The sequence below is a fragment of the Bombina bombina genome, chromosome 1 (genome assembly GCF_027579735.1).
Source record: "Bombina bombina isolate aBomBom1 chromosome 1, aBomBom1.pri, whole genome shotgun sequence".
Taxonomy (NCBI): Eukaryota; Metazoa; Chordata; class Amphibia; order Anura; family Bombinatoridae; genus Bombina; species Bombina bombina.
Window position 1 is genome coordinate 1,422,849,664 of NC_069499.1, and position 22,628 is coordinate 1,422,872,291.

Consider the following 22,628-nt stretch of genomic DNA (forward strand, 5'->3'; position numbering starts at 1 on the left):
GATTTCCTTTGTTGAAGAAATTGCAATGCAAATGAGCGAGCCAATCACATGAGGCATCTATGTGCAGCCACTGGGCCTATTTCAATATAGGCTCAGTAGCTTATAAAACAATTGCATGTTGTTTCTAAATCATGAAAGAAAAACAATTGGGTTTCATGTCCCTTTAAATAAGTCTCTATTCCACTCACACTTTTCTATTCAACAAATTTTTAAAAAGCATAAATATGTTTAAGAAATTAATTAGTGCCACTACAGGAAGTCGCAAACCAATAAAAAAGTACTAACATTGGTCAGTGGGTCTAGTTCCCCACCAAATTGCAAGAATATATATACACTGTCTATACAAACTATAGAACAATGAAAGCTTAGAAATACACACAAGTGTATATCTATCTATCTATCTATCTATATAGATATAGATATTTATATATATATGCACACACACAGCTATAGAACTATGCAAGCTTATAAATACACACACAAAACTATAGAACACTGCAAGCTTATAGACACACATATATATATTTAAAGGGACAGTCTACACCAGAATTTGTATTGTTTTAAAAGATAGATAATCCCTTTATTACCCATTCCCCAGTTTTGCATAACCAACACAGTTATATTAATATACTTTTAACCTCTGTGATTATCTTGTATTTAAGCCTCTGCAAACTGCCCCTTTATTTCATTTCTTTTCATAGACTTGCAATTTAGCCAATCAGTGCCTGCTCCCAGATAACTTCACATGCACAAGCACAGTGTTACCTATATGAAATACATGAACTAACACCCTCTAGTGGTGAAAATGGAAAAACTGTTAAAATGCATTCTGAAAAGAGGTGGCCTTCAAGGTCTAAGAAATTAGCATATGAACCTCCTAGGTTAAGCTTTCAACTAAGAATACCAAGAGAACAAAGCAAAATTGGTGATAAAAGTAAATTGGAAAATTGTTTAAAATCACATACTCTATCTGAATCATGAAAGTTTATTTTGGCCTAGACTGTCCCTTTAAGAAAAAATGTTGCCATGCATAGTGAAGATAAGCAATAAACTTGCAGGAGCTAAGTGCACACTGCACAGATGATGCAGAGGTATCCGATGCTTACTGCCTGATAGTGGAAGCACCTACCATAGGCTACATTGCTTGACAGGGAGTGACACGACCCACAAACATATTACTTTGGCAGCACTTATTGTCATGCTAATAAAGTATTCTAGACTTGAATTGGAGCAAAAAGTGTTTATTTACAGCACAGAGAAACAAAAACACTTTACTGCATATTAAATGGCCTGGTGCACAATTTACAAAGCAATATAGGTGTAATTCTCTGCACTCCCTTATAAAAACCCACAATACAAAACTACACTGCTTATTGTGAGCATTCCACTGCACGGCAGCCCTGTATTATTATAGCATCTCCCTAGATACCATTCTGCAATTCTACAGTTAAAGAGGCTGGTTCCCTGTATAGGGGGCTGTCCCTTAAAGGCTTGGACAAGCATGTGGTTGGTGTATCAGTTTCACTATGGCGATCAGACGCAGACAAGACAGCATCTGCACCCCCTCAGTGTAGAGGGGATCCCCGGCTGTCACTAGAGGGGGGTCACAGACGGGCACGAACAACAAGAGTCACCCTACCCCTCCTGCAGCACTACACACCCAGCCCCCACCCAGCACTGCCACAGAACAAAGTCCTTTTCATACTGAGCCATGGAGCCAGCACTGAGGAGCTAACTGTTTACTTTATACGTTGTCAGTTCTCTACTTCTCTCTTGTTTTTACAAAACCAAGTCCTTTCAGGATGCTGTTGAGAGCCACAACAACGTTCACATTCAAACAGGACCCAAATGACAACTTGGTAAGTATATTATATTTTTCATTTTTACATAATGAAATACAAATATATACATATATATACTTTGTTATAATTATAAGTAAGAAAAAGTACAAAGAATATTATTAAATATGTCAAAGATGGTTTAGATTTGTGTATAGGGATTGTAAAGGATAGAAGCATTGATATGATATTATTTCCCATTTACAGCTGAATTATGGGGGAATATTTAACAGACTGGAATTTTGTGATGTGCAGTAATTATTGTATTCTTTGGCAGGGAATAGGATACTCTGTCTCATTGTAATGTAGACTGATGTGGCTTGCCCTGCCCTGCTACACAATTATGCAACAGCCCTGTTCCCACCAGTCTAACAAATGGACTGACCTGCAGATCACATCTCTTTTATTGTTGGGAGCATATAATAAGAGTAATGTGTTTTCCCCAATAAACATACTTAAACCTTGTTATGTTACTGAGCATGAGGTGATAAACTGTCAGTATTATTTATTGATTTGTTTATGAACTGCCATATTTTTTAAATTGCTGTATTTGATGATACTTTAGACGTAAACACCTTATTCATGGTGCAATATAAGTTCAGAGTCCTGATACTAGACATATATTTTACAGGAAGTAGTACAGTTGCACTATTTCCCAGCAGTGCTGGTATAAAACGATCTAGTGTCATGGTTTAATGAGTTTTATTGCTACAATCTATTAAAATCACCAAGAAACCTGATGAAGTATCAGATGGTTAATTGTCTAACGGTGTTAAATGTCCTCACAAGTGCAAATTACTTTAATCATATGTTTACAGTTATTATAAAGCATTAATGGGAAGATATATGCTGAAGAGGAAAATACAATGTTATTTTTGCAGACTTCCCAATGCGATGCAGATTTTACTAAGGTCACAAGCATTCTGTATGTCCAGTTTTAGTGTCAGCAGGTTGCTGCCTTTACCAGCCCCTCTGTCCCTACCTGTATTTAAAGCATCAGTTATCCTCACCACTATGTCACAATTGTCATATAGAATTAGGGTTATTAATATAAATATGTCAAATTGCAAATAGTAGCTATCAGCAAGATGGATTTAAATATTTATTTTTTAGTGGTAGTTAATATTTATGAAAGTTCATATATTAATAATTTTTGCAGGGCGAAGTGAGTAGTGTGTAATCAATGTTCATTATACATACATATATATATATATATATATATATATATATATATATACATACATCCATACAGTATCTCACAAAAGTATCTCGCAAAAGTGAAAAGTGAGTACACCCCTCACATTTTTGTAAATATTTTATTATATCTTTTCATGTGATAACACTGAAGAAATTAGACTTTGCTACAATGTAAAGTAGTGAGTGTACAGCCTGTATAACAGTGTAAATTTGCTGTCCCCTCAAAATAACTCAACACACAGCCATTAATGTCTTAACCGTTGGTAACAAAAGTGAGTACACCCCTAAGGGGAAATGTTCAAATTTAGCCAAAAGTGTCAATATTTTGTGTGGCCACCATTATTTTCCAGCACTGCCTTAACCCTCTTGGGCATGGAGTTCACCAGAGCTTCATAGGTTGCTACTGGAGTCCTCTTCCACTCCTCCATGTTGACATCACGGAGCTGGTGGATGTTAGAGACCTTGCGCTCCCCCACCTTCTGTTTGAGGATGCCTCACAAATGCTCAATAGGGTTTAGGTCTGGAGACATGCTTGGCCAGTCCATCACCTTTACCCTCAGCTTCTTTAGCAAGGCAGTGGTCATCTTGCAGGTATGTTTGGGGTCATTATCATGTTGGAATACTGCCCTGTGGCCCAGTCTCCAAAGGGAGGGGATCATGTGTTGCTTCAGTATGTCACAGTACATGTTGGCATTCATGGTTCCCTCAATGAACTGTAGCTCCCCAGTGCCGACAGCACTCATGCATGCCCAGAGCATGACATTCCCACCACCATGCTTGACTGTAGGCAAGATACACTTCTCTTTGTACTCCTCACCTGGTTGCCGCCACACACGCTTGACACCATCTGAACTAAACAAGTTTATCTTGGTCTCATCAAACCACAGGACATGGTTCCAGTAATCAATGTCCTTAGTCTGCTTGTCTTCAGCAAACTGTTTGCAGGCTTTCTTGCGCTTCATCTTTAGAAGAGGCTTCCTTCTGGAACGACTGCCATGCAGACCAATTTGATGCAGTGTGCAGCGTATGGTCTGAGCACTGACAGGCTGACCCCCCACCCCTTTAACCTCTGCAGCAATGTTGGCAGCACTCATACGTCTATTTCCCAAAGACAACCTGTGGATATGACGCTGAGCATGTGCACTCAACGTCTTTGGTCAACCATGAGTGGAACCTGTCCTGTGAAACCACTGTATAGTCTTGCCCACCGTGCTGCAGCTCAGTTTCAGGGTCTTGGCAATCTTCTTATAGCCAAGGCCATCTTTATGTAGAGCAACAATTCTTTTTTTTCAGATCCTCAGAGAGTTCTTTGCCATGAGGTGTTGAACTTCCAGTGACCATTATGAGTGTGAGAGCAATGATTTAACACACCTGCTCCCCATTCACACCTGTGACCTTGTAACACTAACGAGTCACTTGACACCCGGGAGGGAAAATGGTTAATAGGACCCAATTTGAACATTTCCACTTAGGGGTGTTCTCACTTTTGTTGCGGTTTAGACATTAATGGTTGTGTGTTGAGTTATTTTGAGGGGACAGCAAATTTACACTGTTATACAGGCTGTACACTCACTACTTTACATTGTAGCAAAGTGTCATTTCTTCAGTGTTATTAAATATTTACAAAAACGTGAGGGGTGTACTCTCTTTTGTGAGATACCGTATCTATCTATCTATCTATCTATCTATCTATCTATCTATCTATATAATGCACATTGATCTATCACTGACATGGGCTTTTGAAGCTTGTTACTACTTTCATTGAGAAAAATAAATAGATGTGAAAGAAGATCCTGTAAGAAAAAATTCACCCTGAATAAGTATCCTCATTCATGCCATAGTTACTTCATGGCCAATGTCTAAACCTGCTGCCCTTCGTTTGCAAATTATGACCCTTTTGCTTTGGTACCCTTCTATCTAGCTAATCTATGTTAAAGGGACAGTAAACTCACAATTAAACTCTCATGATTCAGACAGAACATATAATTTTAAACAACTTTGCAATTTACTTCTATTAGTATATAATTTGTTTCAATCTATTGGTATCCTTTGTTGAAAGGGAATACCTAGGAAGGCTCATGAGCAGCAATTTACTACTGGGAGCCAGCTGGTGATTAGTGGCTGCACATAGATGCCTCTTCTCATTGGCTCATCTAATGGGTTCAGCTAGCTCCCAGTAGTGCATTGCTGCTTCTTTAACACAGGATACCAAAATCATAAAGCAAATTTGTTAATAGAAGTAAATTGGAAAGTTGTTTAAAATTGTATGTTCTATCTGAATCATGAAAGAAAATGTTTGGTTTTGTGTCCCTTTAAATATATCACTGTCTGCATAGGCACGGCCCCCCAGCAATTGTTGTTTTAGGCCCCCCGGCCCAGCCCCTAACCTTCCCTATAACCCCACCCCACCACTGCTGTGCCTCTGTGGCCTCCCTGTGCTCCCTGCCCCTGGTCCCCAGCAGGTAGGGTTACCACCAGTCCTTTAAAATACAGAACACTTATAAGTTACACATGCTGCAGGGTGTGCAGGGAGGAATATGAATAGTGCTGTTCAGAAACACAATACATGTTCCTCCCTGCACACCCTGCAGCATGTGTAACTCATAAGTGTCCAGGAAAACATGGCTGAGGTGGCAACCCTAGCCAGCAGGTGATGCGGTCCCTATTACCTGTGCCCCCCCCCCCCCAGCATTGCAGGATCTGCAGGGCCAGGATTTGCGCCACTGTGTCTGCCTTTATGTCTATCTGCTTGTCTGTTTATTAAGTGGAGTCTCAGCTACCTGGTAATTTTGTTTACCAAATTAGTACTGTATTCTTCAATATATTTTGCATATATCTGGATACTCTCCATCTGCAGTGCTATAAATGATGCCTTACATCCAAAATTAGTATGTAGTTCCTGATTCTAAACATGAGTCTGTATATAAAATATATCTAACAAAGTATATATGAGGTATGTCTGATGCCAATATAATGCCTTAATATCACCCCATGTATAATGACCCAAGCTTTACACAGTTCCTCCCTTTTTCAAGTCTGAAGCAAACCACAGAAAGCCTTTGCCTTTAATGTCAAGCTATAAGAATGTAGTGATAGCACCATTATAAGGCTCTATTTTATGCTGAACTATAATGTCAAAAGACACAAATGCTACTGTTTCAAAGTGGCAATTTTTTTAAAATATATTTTTAGTCTTCTTTAATGCATAATATAATTATAACAGTTTTTTGCAGGAAGAGGAATTTATAAGTGCACTGGGAATTAGTCTGGTATGAAGCCAAAATATGTTTCTAAGTAACTGTACACAAACTCTACAATCACCAGGTGTGCACAGACTAGATACTCCGCAGACCCAGACATTTAATTTAGCTTCATGTTGCCAGCTGGTTTTATTGAGGGATTTACATAAAAACTGCTTGAGACATTGTCTAATCAGACAAGATACTACTTGCTACTATGTTGATTAAACTAATTATAAACCAAGTTAAATCTTTCATTGCCAGAATGGTTTATTTCACATGCATTTTTGGGCTAAATGGACATAAAAAGGGCAAAAAAGAAAATGCTCAACCATGTTACAGCATTTTATTATTGCACTATTGTATATCACCATATGTTTAACCTCTAGCAGCAATGCATTACTGGGAGCTAGAAGAACACATCTGATGACCAGAGACAAATGTGTTTATCTACCAATCATGAGCTAGCTTCCTGCAGTGCATTGCTGCTGCTGAGGATATGTAACAAAAGGGGGTTAGTGAGGAGGTTGTGTGTCAGAGATCCATATTTGCAGATCTGAAATTATAGTTATGTAGGATGTTTTGTGAAGTGAAACCAATGGGGATACAATAGTGATGAAGATAGATTTAAAGGGACACTCAAATCAAAATTAAATTTTCATTATTCAGATAGAGCATGCAATTTTAAACAACTTTCCAATTTACTTCTATTAACAAAATGTACACAGTCTTTTTATATTTAAACATTTTGAGTCACCAGCTCCCACTGAGCATGTGCAAGAATTCACAGAATAAATGCATTTGTGATTGGCTGATGGCTGTCACATGGTACGTGTATACATTTGTGATGGGCTGATGACTGTCACATAGTACAGGGGGAGTGGAAATATACATACTATCATGTGTTTGTTGTTTATGCAAATCTACTGTGTTTACTGGTCCTTTAAGAAGGGAATAGTAACAAAGAGGATTCTTATTGGTTTGTGTCTTTAAGTGTCTTTAATTGAAGTAAGCCCTCTTAAAATATGTTAGTTTTATTCCATCCAAAAGTACATTTTACCACTGAAATAACAGACAAGAGAGGCTCCTAAACAGGGATTTATGTTTTGTCCTTTAGGCTTCCGAAGCTATGTACATCATTACCCTGCAAGGCACTGTTAACATAAGGTCCATGTCCAATTTCAGTTTTGTTTAGGAAATTGCGTTGTCCCTTGGTTCAAAGATATAGGTAAAGCAAACTATTTCTAAAAGGCAACGTGAGCTAAAAGAGACTTTCACTGAAGCCATACATTTATCAAAATAACATTCGCACAACTCGCACCAACAAGGTGGCTGAGGTCCCTACAGGAAGGCATATATAGCTTGATGTTATAAATAAACTAGAGCAACTTGAGCTGGTTTATTGTTTAGTGAATTTTAGAGAAACATTAAGTCAGTTTCTTGCCCATGCTAAGAAGCACAATGCATCTTAAAGGGACATTAAACAATAAATAAATGCTAGATAGAATGATGCATTCAAAGAGAAAAATAGTCTGAAAATAACATGTAGATGTATTTTTTAAAGTTGAATTAATTGTTTAAATATAGTGACAAAATAAGTGTAAAGTTCCTCATGATATCAGCTCCTTTTTGTCATTATAGGCAGTGGCTACACTGAGAAATGTGCTTTATTTGCAAGAAAACAAGTAGATTGTTGTTGTTTTTTTTTTAACACAATCTGTTTCTTTGATTTAAAGCCATAATAGTAAGAAATGAAGAACATGTAATTTTAGGACTATTAATGCTGCATTTCGGAAAGGGTAATAAGGGTCTTCTTGATAGATACTGCTGATGCACCCACCTGTTTAAAACACGTCTGAGTTTTGCTGATTTACTTGATCTAAGAATTAATGTCTGGTATTTCAGAACTACAATCTATTTCTTATTGACATCAGACTGATAGGTGTTAAGAAACATCCTTGTTAATCGTGTATTTAGTGGGTAACACTAATATGTGTTGCAAATGGGGTGATCTGGAAGAATTGTGTGGGTTGACAAAGAGAAGACACATAAAAATGACATGAGGGTCACAGTGTGGCCCCGAATTTTTAGCTGGCTAAGAACCGCTGAGTATGCCTGACAGGTAATATGTATAAAAATAATTACTAGTCAGAGAGTAAATGTACAAACAATATCAGTTTTCACACTTACAGTTTATGAGTTTTGACCACAGATTAAAGATTAACTTTCCAGTCCTTTGGGTTTTCTAAGTAAGCTTTGTTTTAACAAAAACAAAATTTTACAGCTGAAAGTTTCATATCCTCAAGGAATGAACAAGTGTTTGAGAACAAAAACCACTTTCATTTCCAGCATGAAAGGGTTTTAATGAGTCATCATCTTGTGAGCCTGGAAATATCTGCTACACAAAGTGCAGAGCTCAGGTACACAAAGGAGTTCACTTCCTAACTTTAAAAAACAAAATAACTGCTGAATTCCCTGGCATACATTTAAAGGGACAGTCTACACCAGAATTGTTATTGTTTGAAAAGATAGATAATCCCTTTATTACCCATTCCCTAGTTTTTCATAACCAATGTGGTTATATTAAAGGGAGATGAAACCCAAATTTTTTATTTCATGATTTAGAAAGAGCATGCACTTTTAAACAACTTTCTAATTTACTTCTATTATCTATTTTACTTCATTCTCTTGATATCATTTGCTGAAAAGCATATCTAGATAGGCTTAGTAGCTGCTGATTGGTGGCTGCACATAGATGCCTTGTGTGATTGTCTCACCCATGTGCATTGCTATTTCTTCAGCAAAGAATATCTAAAGAATGAAACAAATTAGATATTAGAACTAAATTTGAAAGTTGTTTAAAATTGTATTCTCTACCTGAATCATGAAAGAAAAAATTTGGATTTAGTATCCCTTTTTACCCCTGTGATTACCTTCGCAAACTGTCCCCTTATTTCAGTTCTTTTGACAGACATCCATTTTAGCCAATCAGAGCTGGCTCACTGGAACTCCACGTGCATGAGCACAGTGTTATCTATATGACAAACGTGAACTAACACCCTCTAGTAGTAAAAAACTGTCAAAATGCCCTGAGAAAAGAGGCAGCCTTCAAGGGCTTAGAAATTAGCATATGAACCTCCTAGGTTTAGCTTTCAACTAAGAATACCAAGAGAACAAAGCAAAATTTGTGATAAAAATAAATTGGAAAATTGTTTAAAATTACATGCCCTATCTGAATCATAAACGTTTATTTTGGACTAGACTTTCCCTTTAATATGGTATTTTAGATGTTTACCAGAAAAAAAAGTATTAATCTGTATATAGTGATTCCACTGTCGCTATGGATTCTGGGTAGTTATTAATGATTCTCTACTTGGGGTTTCCCAGAATCCTTAGTTGAAGTGGAAGCACTTTATCATCATGTGGCAATTGATTTTCTTCATTGCATGGTAAGTGTTTTGTACTGTATGAATGATTAAATCAATTTTTATGTCATTATATGTTGGATATTTAGGATATATCGGACATGGAAGTATCTAATGTATTAAGTTTATATGTGTTGTTGTCATATGGTCAGATCTCATTGTGCAACATGCAGCTGGTATAAATGGGATTGGAAAATGGATTCTCAGTTCACACTGTGAACACAGTGATTATAAGAATCATAGAGGCGCCACCCAAGGCTAATTGATGATTCAGGTATTCCACCAAAGGGCAGCTCTTCACTGGAACGATGAATCTGGATAATATAGGATGATATAAAAGAAGAAGGCGCTCCAATGGCGTATTATCTCAAGGGTATGAGCCCTCTAACCACATTTAATGGCCCCAATAGGAGTTATACTCACAAGCTCCAAGCACTTATCGCAAAGTGCTCAATAATGCAGTCTGGGAAATTAGAAGTTTGCCAGCTAGCTCTCAAACGATTTAGTGATGTACAAGGAACCCACAGTGCCAAATAACACCCGACAGGATCCCAATTAATACACTTCAAAGTTTGAAAGTGTCAAATACAATTTATTAAAATGTGCAAAAAAGCACAATAAAAACAAGCTGAACGCGTTTCACAAGGAACTCTTGCTTCCTTAGATGCTGCTTGAGGAAGCAAGAGTTCCTTGTGAAACGCGTTCAGCTTGTTTTTATTGTGCTTTTTTGCACATTTTAATAAATTGTATTTGACACTTTCAAACTTTGAAGTGTATTAATTGGGATCCTGTTGGGTGTTATTTGGCACTGTGGGTTCCTTGTACATCACTAAATCGTTTGAGAGCTAGCTGGCAAACTTCTAATTTCCCAGACTGCATTATTGAGCACTTTGCGATAAGTGCTTGGAGCTTGTGAGTATAACTCCTATTGGGGCCATTAAATGTGGTTAGAGGGCTCATACCCTTGAGATAATACGCCATTGGAGCGCCGCTTTCTTTTTATATCATAAATGGGATTGCTGGGGCATGCATTTGGTCGGAGGTATAATGTCTGAACTTAAAGGGATAGTCAAGTCAAAATTAAAATTTCAGAATTCAGAGAAAAATGCTTAAAATTACATGCTCTAATTTACTTCTATTATCGATTTTTCTTCATTCTTTTGGTATCTTTAATTGAAAAAGCAAGAAATTAAGCTTAGGAGCCGGCCCATTTTTGGTTTAGAACCTGGGTAGCACTTGCTGATTTGTGGCTACATTTAGAAACCAATCAGCAAGCGCTACCCAGGCGCTGAACCAAAAATGGTCTGTCTCCTAAGCTTTACATTACTGCTTTATTCAAATAAAGATACCAAGAGAACAAAGAAAAATAAAGATAATAGGAGTAAATTAGAAAGTTTCTTAAAATTGCATGCTCTATCTGAATTATGAAAGTTTCATTTTGACTAGACTTTCCCTTTAATGCGTTTCTGGATTTGCATCTTCTCTAATGGTTTATATATACAGCTAGAGGTGCAGGGAGCATGTAAAGAAATGTTAGAAACCAGGGAGAGATTAATATTCTTTATTGATAGCCATGTTGGGCATTTGTTTAAATAGTTTTTTTTTTTTATAGGAAGTATACAATGTATATTGTGGATATTTATATAATATTGTCTTTAATATATAATTATATGCACATGTATGTACTCCTTAGAGGAACATGACATTACCTAAATATGCTGAGTTTGGCTATAAATTAAAGAAAAATGAATGGTTCATACCGTTTTGGACATGCCCCTGTATTATCCCATGTTTGTAATCAGTATGACGGCTATCTATCCAGACATCATACCCAAGTACAGATGCATGCCCTATTAACCTTATGTAATATCAACTGCTGTCTGAAACATCAGCTCTCAGACCAGATGCATGCTTTAGCAAACACTTTATGCCATCTACATGCAGGATGCATGCCCAAATATAATTCTTTATGCTAGCTATGTATTCAAATATCATACATCAGGCCAGATGTATCCTCCCTCAACCCCTTTAGACCAGGTACTAAATGTCTGATGTCAGACTAGATGCTTCTTATCATTCAATCCCTTTATGGCAGTTGTGTACCTACATTAGATCTCTTGCATTCTGTTTATGGTAGATACAGACAGCAGAACTGATATATACCCTCTCCCGCCTCATAACATTTGCTTGCTGCTTTAACTTGCATAGAGTATACAATTTCACATAAAAGTATTGTGCCTGGGGTCAGAGAAGTGAGGAGAGAATGTTCAACCTGACTTCTATATGATATGGCAGCCAGGCATGATGGAATGGTGGTACTGGTGAGCACCATAAAGTATTATTAGGGACAGTTCTATTAAAGGTGCATACATGTTGGTAGTTTGCTGTGGCCATACAAGCTTAGCATACCACTAACTTTATGATTTGTCAGAGCATATTTTTGGAAGCCTGTTCTAGTCTGTACAAGCAATAAGACTTCTCGCATAGAAAACAACATGGAATCTCATTGACAGCATGGACCAAGGTTTCAAAAAACACTCATTATTGAATGAAGGGCATTCTAAAAGCAAACGTCAGGCTTGCATTGGCATTTTTATTACCAAAATAAGAAATGCTTCCTTTGTTTAAACCACTGTTTCTCAACCGCGGTCCTCAAGAACCCCCACACAGGCCATGTTTTCCAATTTCCTTATAGCTGAGTGCACAGGTGAAATAATCAGCTGATGGGTGAGAGCAGGTTAGTAACCATGGTATTTTACTGGCCAGCTGGTTCAACTATAATAAAAACCTGACCTTTTAATGGGTTTATTGCATTGTGGGTTAATTGCGGATTAGGGGTTAATAGTTTTAATGGGTTTATTGCGTTGTGGGTTAATGGCGGATTAGGGGTTAAAGTTTTAATAGGTAGTTTGCGATGTTGGAGTTGGCAGATTTAGGGGTTAATAATTTAGTTATTACTTGCGGTGTGGGTTTGATGGCGGATATAGGGGTTAATACACTTTATTAGTTATTGCGGTGGGGGATTGCAGTTGACAGGTAGATAGACATTGCACATGCGTTAGGTGTTTATTTTTGCAGGCATTTACGGGAGTTACGGTGGTCCCATACTCAGCGCAAGGCCTGCTACGGCTACCTTTTATGGTGAGGTCAAAATGGAGTAAGATTTCTCCATTTTTGCCACGTAAGTCCTTGCGCTGGATATTGGATACCGATTTGCGACGCAGTCCCATGTAAGCCTATGGGAGTAAAAATTGCGGGCGACGGGTGAAATATACGTGCCACATTTATATGCGGCGCTGTATATAGGATACCAAAACCGCACAAAAACCGGCGTCGCCGCATATGTAATGAGGCCCATGAATTGTGTTTCTGGACAGCACTTTTTATATGCACTATTCATACTCATCCCTGCACACCCTGCAGCATGTGTAACTTATAGGTCTCCAGGAAAACATGGCTGGGGTGGCAACCCTATTCTATTCTATTGTTATCTACATTGTAATACTCCTATGTGTTGCTTCCCAACCTTATGTATTTTCCACATTATATACACAATTATTCAGATGTAGGAATGCAAAAAAATCCTTCTATTAAAAGATAACGATATATGAATAGATAAACCACCGGTGGTGCTAGAAATTACAAATATACAAATAAAATGCCCACATTGCTGTGTACAAGCTGTTCGTAAGTGAGTAGAGAAATCATTACCTACATAGGATTTCTTATTCCGGTGAGTGTTTATTCCATTACAGATGTGGTGTTGGGAGACACATTTGGCGTTTTACCTTTCGGATCCTGTTATGACCAGGGGGTTACACTGTTTAAAGCAGAAACTTCAATAAGAATATCACAGTCCGGATCATGTGACTTTATTTTCAGATCTCACATACATCCGAAAGTTACACTGTTACTAACAGTAACTTTCTGTTACCATATGTTGCAACATTTTTTCTAGAACATTGATATAAGATATCTTGTGTTTTTTAGATACTTTCTTATATGTTTCATATTACAGAATCTGTTTTTTTGTGAATGTGGGCATTTTATTTGTATATTTGCAATTTCTAGCACCACCGGTGATTTATCTATACATATATCGTTATCTTTTAAAAGAAGGATTTTTTTTGCATTCCCACATCTGAATAAATGTGTATATATTTTTCATTCTTTATTTCCATTTTTTATTCTTTGTTTTTATATGTTATTTGCTTTTGAGATATAGCTGCTGATTTTAGTTAGCACACTCTTATTTTGTTTGCATAAAATTCAAGTCTGTCAAAAGAACTGAAATAAGGGGGCAGTCTGCAGAGGCTTAGATACAAGGTAATCACAGAGGTTAAAAAAGAATAATTCCGAAAATGGTAGGGTTGCGAAAGAATCCACCGAAGGTGAATTCTTTCACCACCCAGCCATTTTCGGGATCCACCTGCCAGGCTTTCACCACCCTGCCATTTTCGGAATCCACCGCTGCATCCCGGTGGATGCAGCAAAGGCAAACGAAGCATTACAAAAGCAACAACTAACTGCCTGCATCAAGTATTAAAAATAAATAAATAACCGCCCGCATCAAGTATTATCTTACACAAAGTATTAACACATACACTGCAAACCCCCACATCGCTAAATAATAAAGTAATTAACCCCTTAATCACTTAACCGTCAACCACCCACATCGGAAATACACCTAATTACCCTATTAACCTCTAAAACGCAAAAACCCCACATCGCAATAAACCTAATTATCCTATTAACCCCTAAACCGCAAAACTCCCACATCAAAATAAACCTGATTAACTTATTAACCCCTTAAACCGCCAAAACCCACAACACAAATAACTATTTAAATAACTATGTACCCTAACCTAACACCCCCTAACCTAACATCCCCTTAAATTAACCCAAATTACCTAAACTAATAAATTCTAAAGTTACAGAAAATAAAAAAAAACTAAGTTTACAAAAAAAAGGCTAACATTACAGAAAATTAAAAAACTAATTGCCAAATGTAACAAAATTAAACCTAATCCCTATGAAAATAAAAAAGCCCTCCCAAAATAAAAACACCCCCTACTCAGAGCTTTTTTGCAGGGCATTGCCCCAAGATAATCAGCTCTTTTATAAAAAAATACACAAAGTCCCACCTAACAGTAACCCCCCAACCCCCAAAATAAAAGAACCTAACACTAAAAAACCTAAACTACCCATTGCCCTAAAAAGGGCATTTGTTTGGGTATTGCCCTTAAAAGGGAATTTAGTGCTCTTACTGCCCATCCCTAATCTAAATTAAACAACCCCCCCAAAAAAGAAACCTTAAAAAACCTACGTCTAACCCCCAGGTTGCTACTCACCGTTCCTGAAGTCCGGTGTTCCAGGCGGTGAAGTCTTCTTCCAAGAGCAACCTCTTCTTCTTCTAGGAACATCCTGCGCAGAGCAGAGCTGAAGACTGAAGACCGGCAACCCTGGAACTAAAGACTGGCGACCCTGGAACTGAAGACCGGCGACTGCGGAGCCATGGAGTGTGGAGGATCTTCTTCGTACGATCTCCGCTGTACACTGAATAGTGAATTCAAGGTACGCGATTAAAGATGACATCCCTTGAATTACTATTGGCTGATTTGATTCTTCCGATTCAAATCAGCCAATAGGATTAGAGCTACTGAAATCCTACTGTCTGTTCAAATCAGCTAATAGGATGAGAGCAAGTGAAATCTATTGATTAGTGGAAACTGATGCCTTCAAAAAGTGGTCATAGAAAAGATTGTTTAATAGAAGTAAATTGGAATACTTGTTACTACTGAATGCACTTTTCAAATCAGGAGCATTTAATTTAGACTTTAATGTTTCTTTAAGTATGGGGACAATTACCCTGCAACCGTATTGCCGGTGGGTACTAGACCCACCAGCATAATGACTGGGTCTCCCATATGCCCCTTTATCTGTGATCCTTCCTTGCTTACCCAGCTTCATTAATTCTCACTCACACTCAGCAAAACACCTCCAAAGGATCACCCACCCAGTTCTGTCTCTACTGTTGGGGCCCTGCATACAAAATGCCAGTAGGCCTCCAACATGTGCCCCCCAAAATAACTTTCTTGTAACGCCACTGCTTACAATATGCCCTTTAATGAGTGCTTAGCTAAGAGAACAAGTTTATTTACATCTGTTCCTAATTGATCACAGCAAAGGAGACAAAGAATGTGAATTCCACCTGACTTTTTAAAGGAGTGTATCCCTGCATTGCCCTTTATAGGCAAGATTAGGAATTGTGCTTACAAAGTGACATGTACTATCTGTCTAAAGAAGGATGACAAGATGTATTTCTACATAGAAGGGACGCAAGCTCTAGAAAGCACCAAACTCCCTAATGCTGGAGACTTCAATGGAAGTGAGTGAGTCTGATTTCTGATGAAAATCTGCATTGGAAATTGAGAGAGTGTGAATTAATGCATTTTTATTCATAGTAAATCAGCAATTAAGCACTACATTGAAGAATGTCTGTATACAACATGTATACAAAGCATTTAAAACTATTATTTTGATAGCAAAAAATGCCTTGTTTTGCAGCCTACTGAAAAGCTATGTGAGTATTTATCTTGATTGCTGATTAGAGACAGATATTAAATAGCTTCTCAGACCTTTCAGCTTTGAAAAAAATATTCAGTGTCCATATCTGGTGAAGTCAGATAAATCTACTTTAATATACAAATTGGTTCCTCCCTCTTTTCATTAGTGTTTAAAGGGACGCGAAGCCCAAGATTCTTCTTTCATGATTCAGATAAAGAATACTATTTTAAACAACTTTCTAATTTCATATTAGAAGTAAATTGAAAACTTTTTAAAAATCATATGCTCTGTCTGAATCACAAAATAAAAATGTTGGTTTTCATAACCCTTAAAACTATTTTTTCCCTAGTAAATATTTGTGATTATGTTATAGGGACATAAAAGTGTAGAAAAATACTCTATTGTGGCTTGAGCACAGGGCATTTTTTTTAACAAAGGATACCAAGAAAGTCAATTTGATAATACAAGGCAAATGAAAAAGTCTATTAAAATTGATTGCACTATATGAACCAGGCAAGTTTAATTTAGATTTTCATGTCCCTTTAAGGTGTTATATGTGATAAATGTATTCAGTGTTCTCCCCAGGACCTTTTTAAAGGGTGTAAAATGTAATTTGCTAATATTAAATTGTTTTCAATGTTTAGTGCACACCTTTTCATTAAATATACAATCCCAATTCCGAAAATGTTGGGACAGTATGGAAAAATGGAAAACAAACAATCAAAAAGAGTCATTTAAATATTCAGTTTACCCTGTACTATATTGAAAAGTCATTATTTGATGTTTTACTCTGTGAAATTAATGTATTTTTTTTAAAATATACACTCATTTCAAATCTGCAACACACTCCAAAAAAGTTGGGACAGTCGATTGGTTACCACTTTGTCACCTTTTCTTTTAATAACACTTATAAAGCATTTGATTAAAGGGACACCGAACCCAATTTTTTTATTTGTGATTCAGATAGAGCATGCAATTTTAAGCAACTTTCTAATTTACTCCTATTATCAAATTTTCTTAATTCTCTTGGTATCTTTATTTGAAATGCAAGAATGTAAATTTTGATGCCGGCCCATTTTTGGTGAACAACCTGGGGTTGTTCTTGCTGATTGGTGGATAAATTCATCCACCAATAAAAAAGTGCTGTCCACAGTTCTGAACCAAAAAAGAAGCTTAGATGCCTTCTTTTTCAAATAAAGATAGCGAGAATGAAGAAAAATTGATAATAGGAGTAAATTAGAAAGTTGCTTAAATTTGCATGCTCTATCTGAATCATGAAAGAAAACATTTGGGTTCAGTTATCAAGTGGGATTTTTCCCCATTCACCCATTATGCAGGTCTTCCGCTGCAACTGTACGGGGCCTTTGTTGCCTTATTTTGCGCTTCATAATGCGTCACACATTCTCAATCGGAGACAGGTCAGGACTGCAGGCAGGCCATGCTAGCACCCACACTCTCTGCTTACACAACCATGTGCTTGTAATCCGGGAAGAATGTAGTTTTTGCGTTGTCCTGCTGGAAAATGCAGGGACGTCCCTGGAAAAGATGACATCTGGATGGCAGCATATGTTGCTGCAAAATGTATACATATCTTTCTGCATTAATGGTGCCCTCACAGATGTCATGGGCACTGACTCACCCCATACCATGACAGATGCTGACTTTTGGACCTGATGCTGATAACAGTTTGGATGGTCCTTTTCCTCTTTGGCCCGGAGAACATGACAGTTGTTTTTTCCCAAAACTATTTGACATGTTGACTCGTCAGACCACGAAACACGATTCCACTGTGCTACTGTCCATCTCGGATGAGATCGAGCCTAGAGAAGTCAGTAGTGCTTCTGGATAGTGTTGATTTAGGGCTTCTGCTTTGCATAGTAAAGCCTTAACTTGCATCTGTGGATGCAGCAGCAAATGGTGTTGACTGGCAAAGGTTTACCAAAGAATTCGAGTCCATGTCAGGATATCCATTACAGACTGATGGTTTTTGAGACAGTGACGTCTGAAGGATTGGAAAACACGCGCCTTCAGAGGTGATTTTCAGTCTTGCCCTTTATGCACCGAGATTTGACCGGATTACATGAATCTTTTAATTATATTGTACACTGTACAAGGTTAAATGCCCCAAATCCTACTGATTTGCCTTTGGGGAATGTTGTTCTCAAAGTGTTGGATTATTTGCTGACGCATCTGTGGGCTCCTTATATACAATGATTATACGATTGCCTCACCTATTTTACATCACTTTCTTTTTTCAACTTGTCACATCGCTATTACGCTATTAGTCCTAAATTGCCCCTGTCCATACTTTTTTGGAACGTGTTGCAGTCATCAGATTTGAAATGAGTTATATTTTAAAAAATGCATTAAATTCACAAAGTAAATCATCAGCTAATGTTTTAATAATGTGTTTCAATATAATACAGGGTGAACTGAGTTTTCAAATGACTCTTTTTGTTTGTTTTTTGCATTTTCCATACTGTCCCATCTTTTTCGGAATTGGGTTTGTATTTATGTTAAGTTATGCAATTAGTTTGTGATTTGAACAGCAGAAAATGTTATAATATTATAAAGTATTACACTGTTCCTACTCAGCTACTTTATAATGCCACCTGCCTAGCAACATTTTCTGAGGAGAAATTTGTTTGCTGCAGATTGCGATAAAAAAATTAATGTGCTGTGTGATAAAGTATAGAAAGAGCAATAACCATAGAAGTGAAATAGTCCATACTAATCTTAGACTTTTTCCCTTTCATTATATGTTTTATGAGGAAGTGAAACTAATGTAATATTTAGAAACTGATGTTTATGTGGATTTTGCTGGTTATCACTGTGCATGAGCATGCCTGTGTACAGTTCGGTGTGCACTACATTTGCTATTTCTAAGGGCCAGATTTATCAATCTTGTGAGTAGACAGGATTCACATGTTGTGAATCTGTCCGCATTTGATTGCAGATTGTGGGGTGCATTTGTTCCCCATATCTAACATTGCACTGGCATATGCTTGTGCAAGTCCACCCCCTAACCTTACAGAACCGACTTCATGAGAGTAGGGCTTGTCAATCACCCTGGTCGTATGAATCCGGGGGGATTTTCATCTGCCAACTCCAAATTGGCGAGAGAGTTTATGAAGCAGCGGTTCAAATGAGCGAGCCTCCAACTAATGTCCTATGTGTTTGCAAAATCCATACTGTTTCTGCATTATGAGTGAGCTTCAGGCTTTACAAATTGTGTTTGTATGTACCATGCCTAACTGTTGTGCATATCATACTGTTTACATGTGTGCAGACCCCTGTTGCTGCTTTTTCACCTTTTCACAGTGGGCTAGATTATGACTATGACTGATTATCTCTCCCGCTCGTGCATTAACTCCTCTAGAGGTAAGATTTTTGTGCGCATATTACAAGTTGAAAGTTAAAGGTTTTCACACAAGCTCTAACCCACCGTGTGCAAAAAGCCAAACTTCAATTATTGCAAATGCATTAGCGTATTCCCCCACAGACTTCAATGGAGTGTGAAAAGTAGAAAAAAATCCTAACAACCTTACTCGTGCGCAAACGATCTTGTTTTCTCAAGTGCGCTAACCCGACATGAAATATTAATACTTCACATTCCAATGTTCATCACATAGCAGAATGTTTTATTTATTCTTAAATATATATCTCTATAAATATTTGATTTTTTTTGGTAAAAAAAATAAATTAATAAATATATTTTATATATACCCGTATTGTGCCGCATATAGGCCGCATCTGATTATAGGCCGCACCCTTAAAGTTTGGGTGCCATTTTGAAGAAATAAAAAATTTAAAGGAAACGCACACAATGTGCAAGCGATGAGTCCCAATGCAGGGTGTCAGCTCCCAGGGGATACTTTTACACTTCCCCAAGAGTATAGAAAAAAGAAAAACAAGGAAAGATGCTGCACTCCTCAGTAATTTCAAATGTCAAAAAAACCTTTATTCAGCCATTAAAGCTGTAATGGCTGAATAAAGGCTTTTTTCACATTTGAAATTACCAGTACTAAGGAGTACAGCATCTTTCCATTTTTTTATTTTAACATATTAAATAATTTTGTATGTACTGGTACATTTTTAGCAGGTACGATGTGATGGGGATAAAAGCACTTTCTTACCTGACAATATCAGTAGCAAAACGGACTCATATGGGACATTGTGTGCTCCACTCACTTCCTCCCTCATAAAGCCCAAGCTCCAAATTACACTGTGCTCAGCACAGTATTACACAGCATTACCGCATCATTACACACCTTCACAGTGGCGGCTCCTGCATATGAGCGTCCTGCTCATTATCCAAACCAATTACCTTTGCAAAATGTTGCAAAACTATCTAACTCCAGCAGACTACAATCCCCATAAGGCCACAGGGTGCACCGGAAGTTCGGCTGTACTGCGCAAGTACAAATTTGCAGATAAGCACCCGATTATAGGCCGCACCCCGCATATAGGCCGCACTGCACATTTAAAGCTACAAATCAAGGGAAAAAAGTGCGGCCTATATGCGGAACAATACGGTATATATATATATATATATATATATATATATATATATATATATATGTATATATATATATATATATATATATATGATTATAAATAGGTATATATATATATATATATATATATATATATATATGAATATCTATTTAAAAATACAACATATCTTCCTATGTGAAGAACATTGGAATGTGAAATATTTACAGTAAATACATTTGCTTCATTATTTTGTTATCTTTTGCTGAAGGAACAGCATTACACTACTGGCAGCTAGCTGAACACATCTAATGAGCCAATCACAAGAGAAAATGTGTGCATGCCCCAATCAGCAGCTAGCTCCCACTAGTGTAGGATATTCTTTTTCAACAAGGGATACCAAGAGATCGATGCACTTTTAAAAATAGAAGTGAAAAAAAGTGTCTTAAAATTACTTGCTCTATCCAAATCATGCAAGTTTAGTTTTGACTTACATATTTAGACAAATATATGTATCTCAATGGTAAACCCTTTGCAGACCTTTTTGAGACCTCATATCCTTGAGCCCTTATAACGTTTGTATGCAAAACATTTTAATAATAATTTTTATTCAACATTGTTATTATGAGTGTTACTGTACTTGTAATTTTAATTCAGTTTTTTTGCAAATTTTTATTTGAGCATAACGGTTAACCAGAGCTTTGAAGTCACACTATCCTAATGCTTGTTAAATTTAATTAAGCTCAAGCAATGTGTTTACTTTCAGAAGCCTGTCACCATTTTGTAGGTGGAGCCGTGTTGCGAGGGGAGGGATCAGGGGTGGTTAGTGGGCAGGATTGTGGGTGTTTCTGTGTTGTCTGTGGTTGTGTCAGGGCAATTTGTTGTTGTTTCTGGGTGTTCTCTGGGTGGTGCTAAGGGAAATTCTGTAAAGAGGGACATATATCTGTCCAGGAGAAACAGAGGGACAGAACTCAGAATCAGGGACTGTCTCTCTCAAATAGGGACAGTTGGGAGGTGTTTGCACCATGTATGTGCTGTGCCTTGATGTTTATGTTTGTGTACCATGTATGGTTATATCAATGTGTGTGTGTGTACCTTGGTTTTCTGTTGCATTGTGGCTGGCTATTTGTATGTGTGTTTATATACATCATGACTGGCTATTTGTATGTGTATTTGTGTTTATATACATCATGACTGGCTATTTGTATGTGTATTTGTGTTTATATACATCATGACTGGCTATTTGTATGTGTATTTGTGTTTATATACATCATGGCTGGCTATTTGTATGTGTATTTGTGTTTATATACATCATGGCTGGCTATTTGTATGTGTGTTTATATACATCATGACTGGCTATTTGTATGTGTATTTGTGTTTATATACATCATGACTGGCTATTTGTATGTGTATTTGTGTTTATATACATCATGACTGGCTATTTGTATGTGTATTTGTGTTTATATACATCATGACTGGCTATTTGTATGTGTATTTGTGTTTATATACATCATGGCTGGCTATTTGTATGTGTATTTGTGTTTATATACATCATGACTGGCTATTTGTATGTGTATTTGTGTTTATATACATCATGGCTGGCTATTTGTATGTGTGTTTATATACATCATGACTGGCTATTTGTATGTGTATTTGTGTTTATATACATCATGACTGGCTATTTGTATGTGTATTTGTGTTTATATACATCATGACTGGCTATTTGTATGTGTATTTGTGTTTATATACATCATGACTGGCTATTTGTATGTGTATTTGTGTTTATATACATCATGACTGGCTATTTGTATGTGTATTTGTGTTTATATACATCATGGCTGGCTATTTGTATGTGTATTTGTGTTTAT

General features: G+C 37.1%; 1 protein-coding gene across 2 annotated transcripts in view; it reads left to right on the forward strand.

The window, feature by feature from the left end:
* Nucleotides 1-1,520: 1,520 nt before the first annotated feature.
* The window catches only part of MTMR11 (myotubularin related protein 11), a 160,956-nt gene continuing 139,848 nt past the window's right edge, over nt 1,521-22,628 (forward strand). The window contains exon 1 of one of the 2 annotated variants that reach the window (XM_053705406.1): nt 1,521-1,859. In XM_053705406.1, the coding sequence (XP_053561381.1) occupies nt 1,803-1,859 (57 nt within the window). In that variant the 5' untranslated portion in view covers nt 1,521-1,802. Of the gene's footprint in view, nt 1,860-15,044; nt 15,274-22,628 lie in introns of those variants that run through there. The other variant, XM_053705401.1, reaches the window with a different exon arrangement.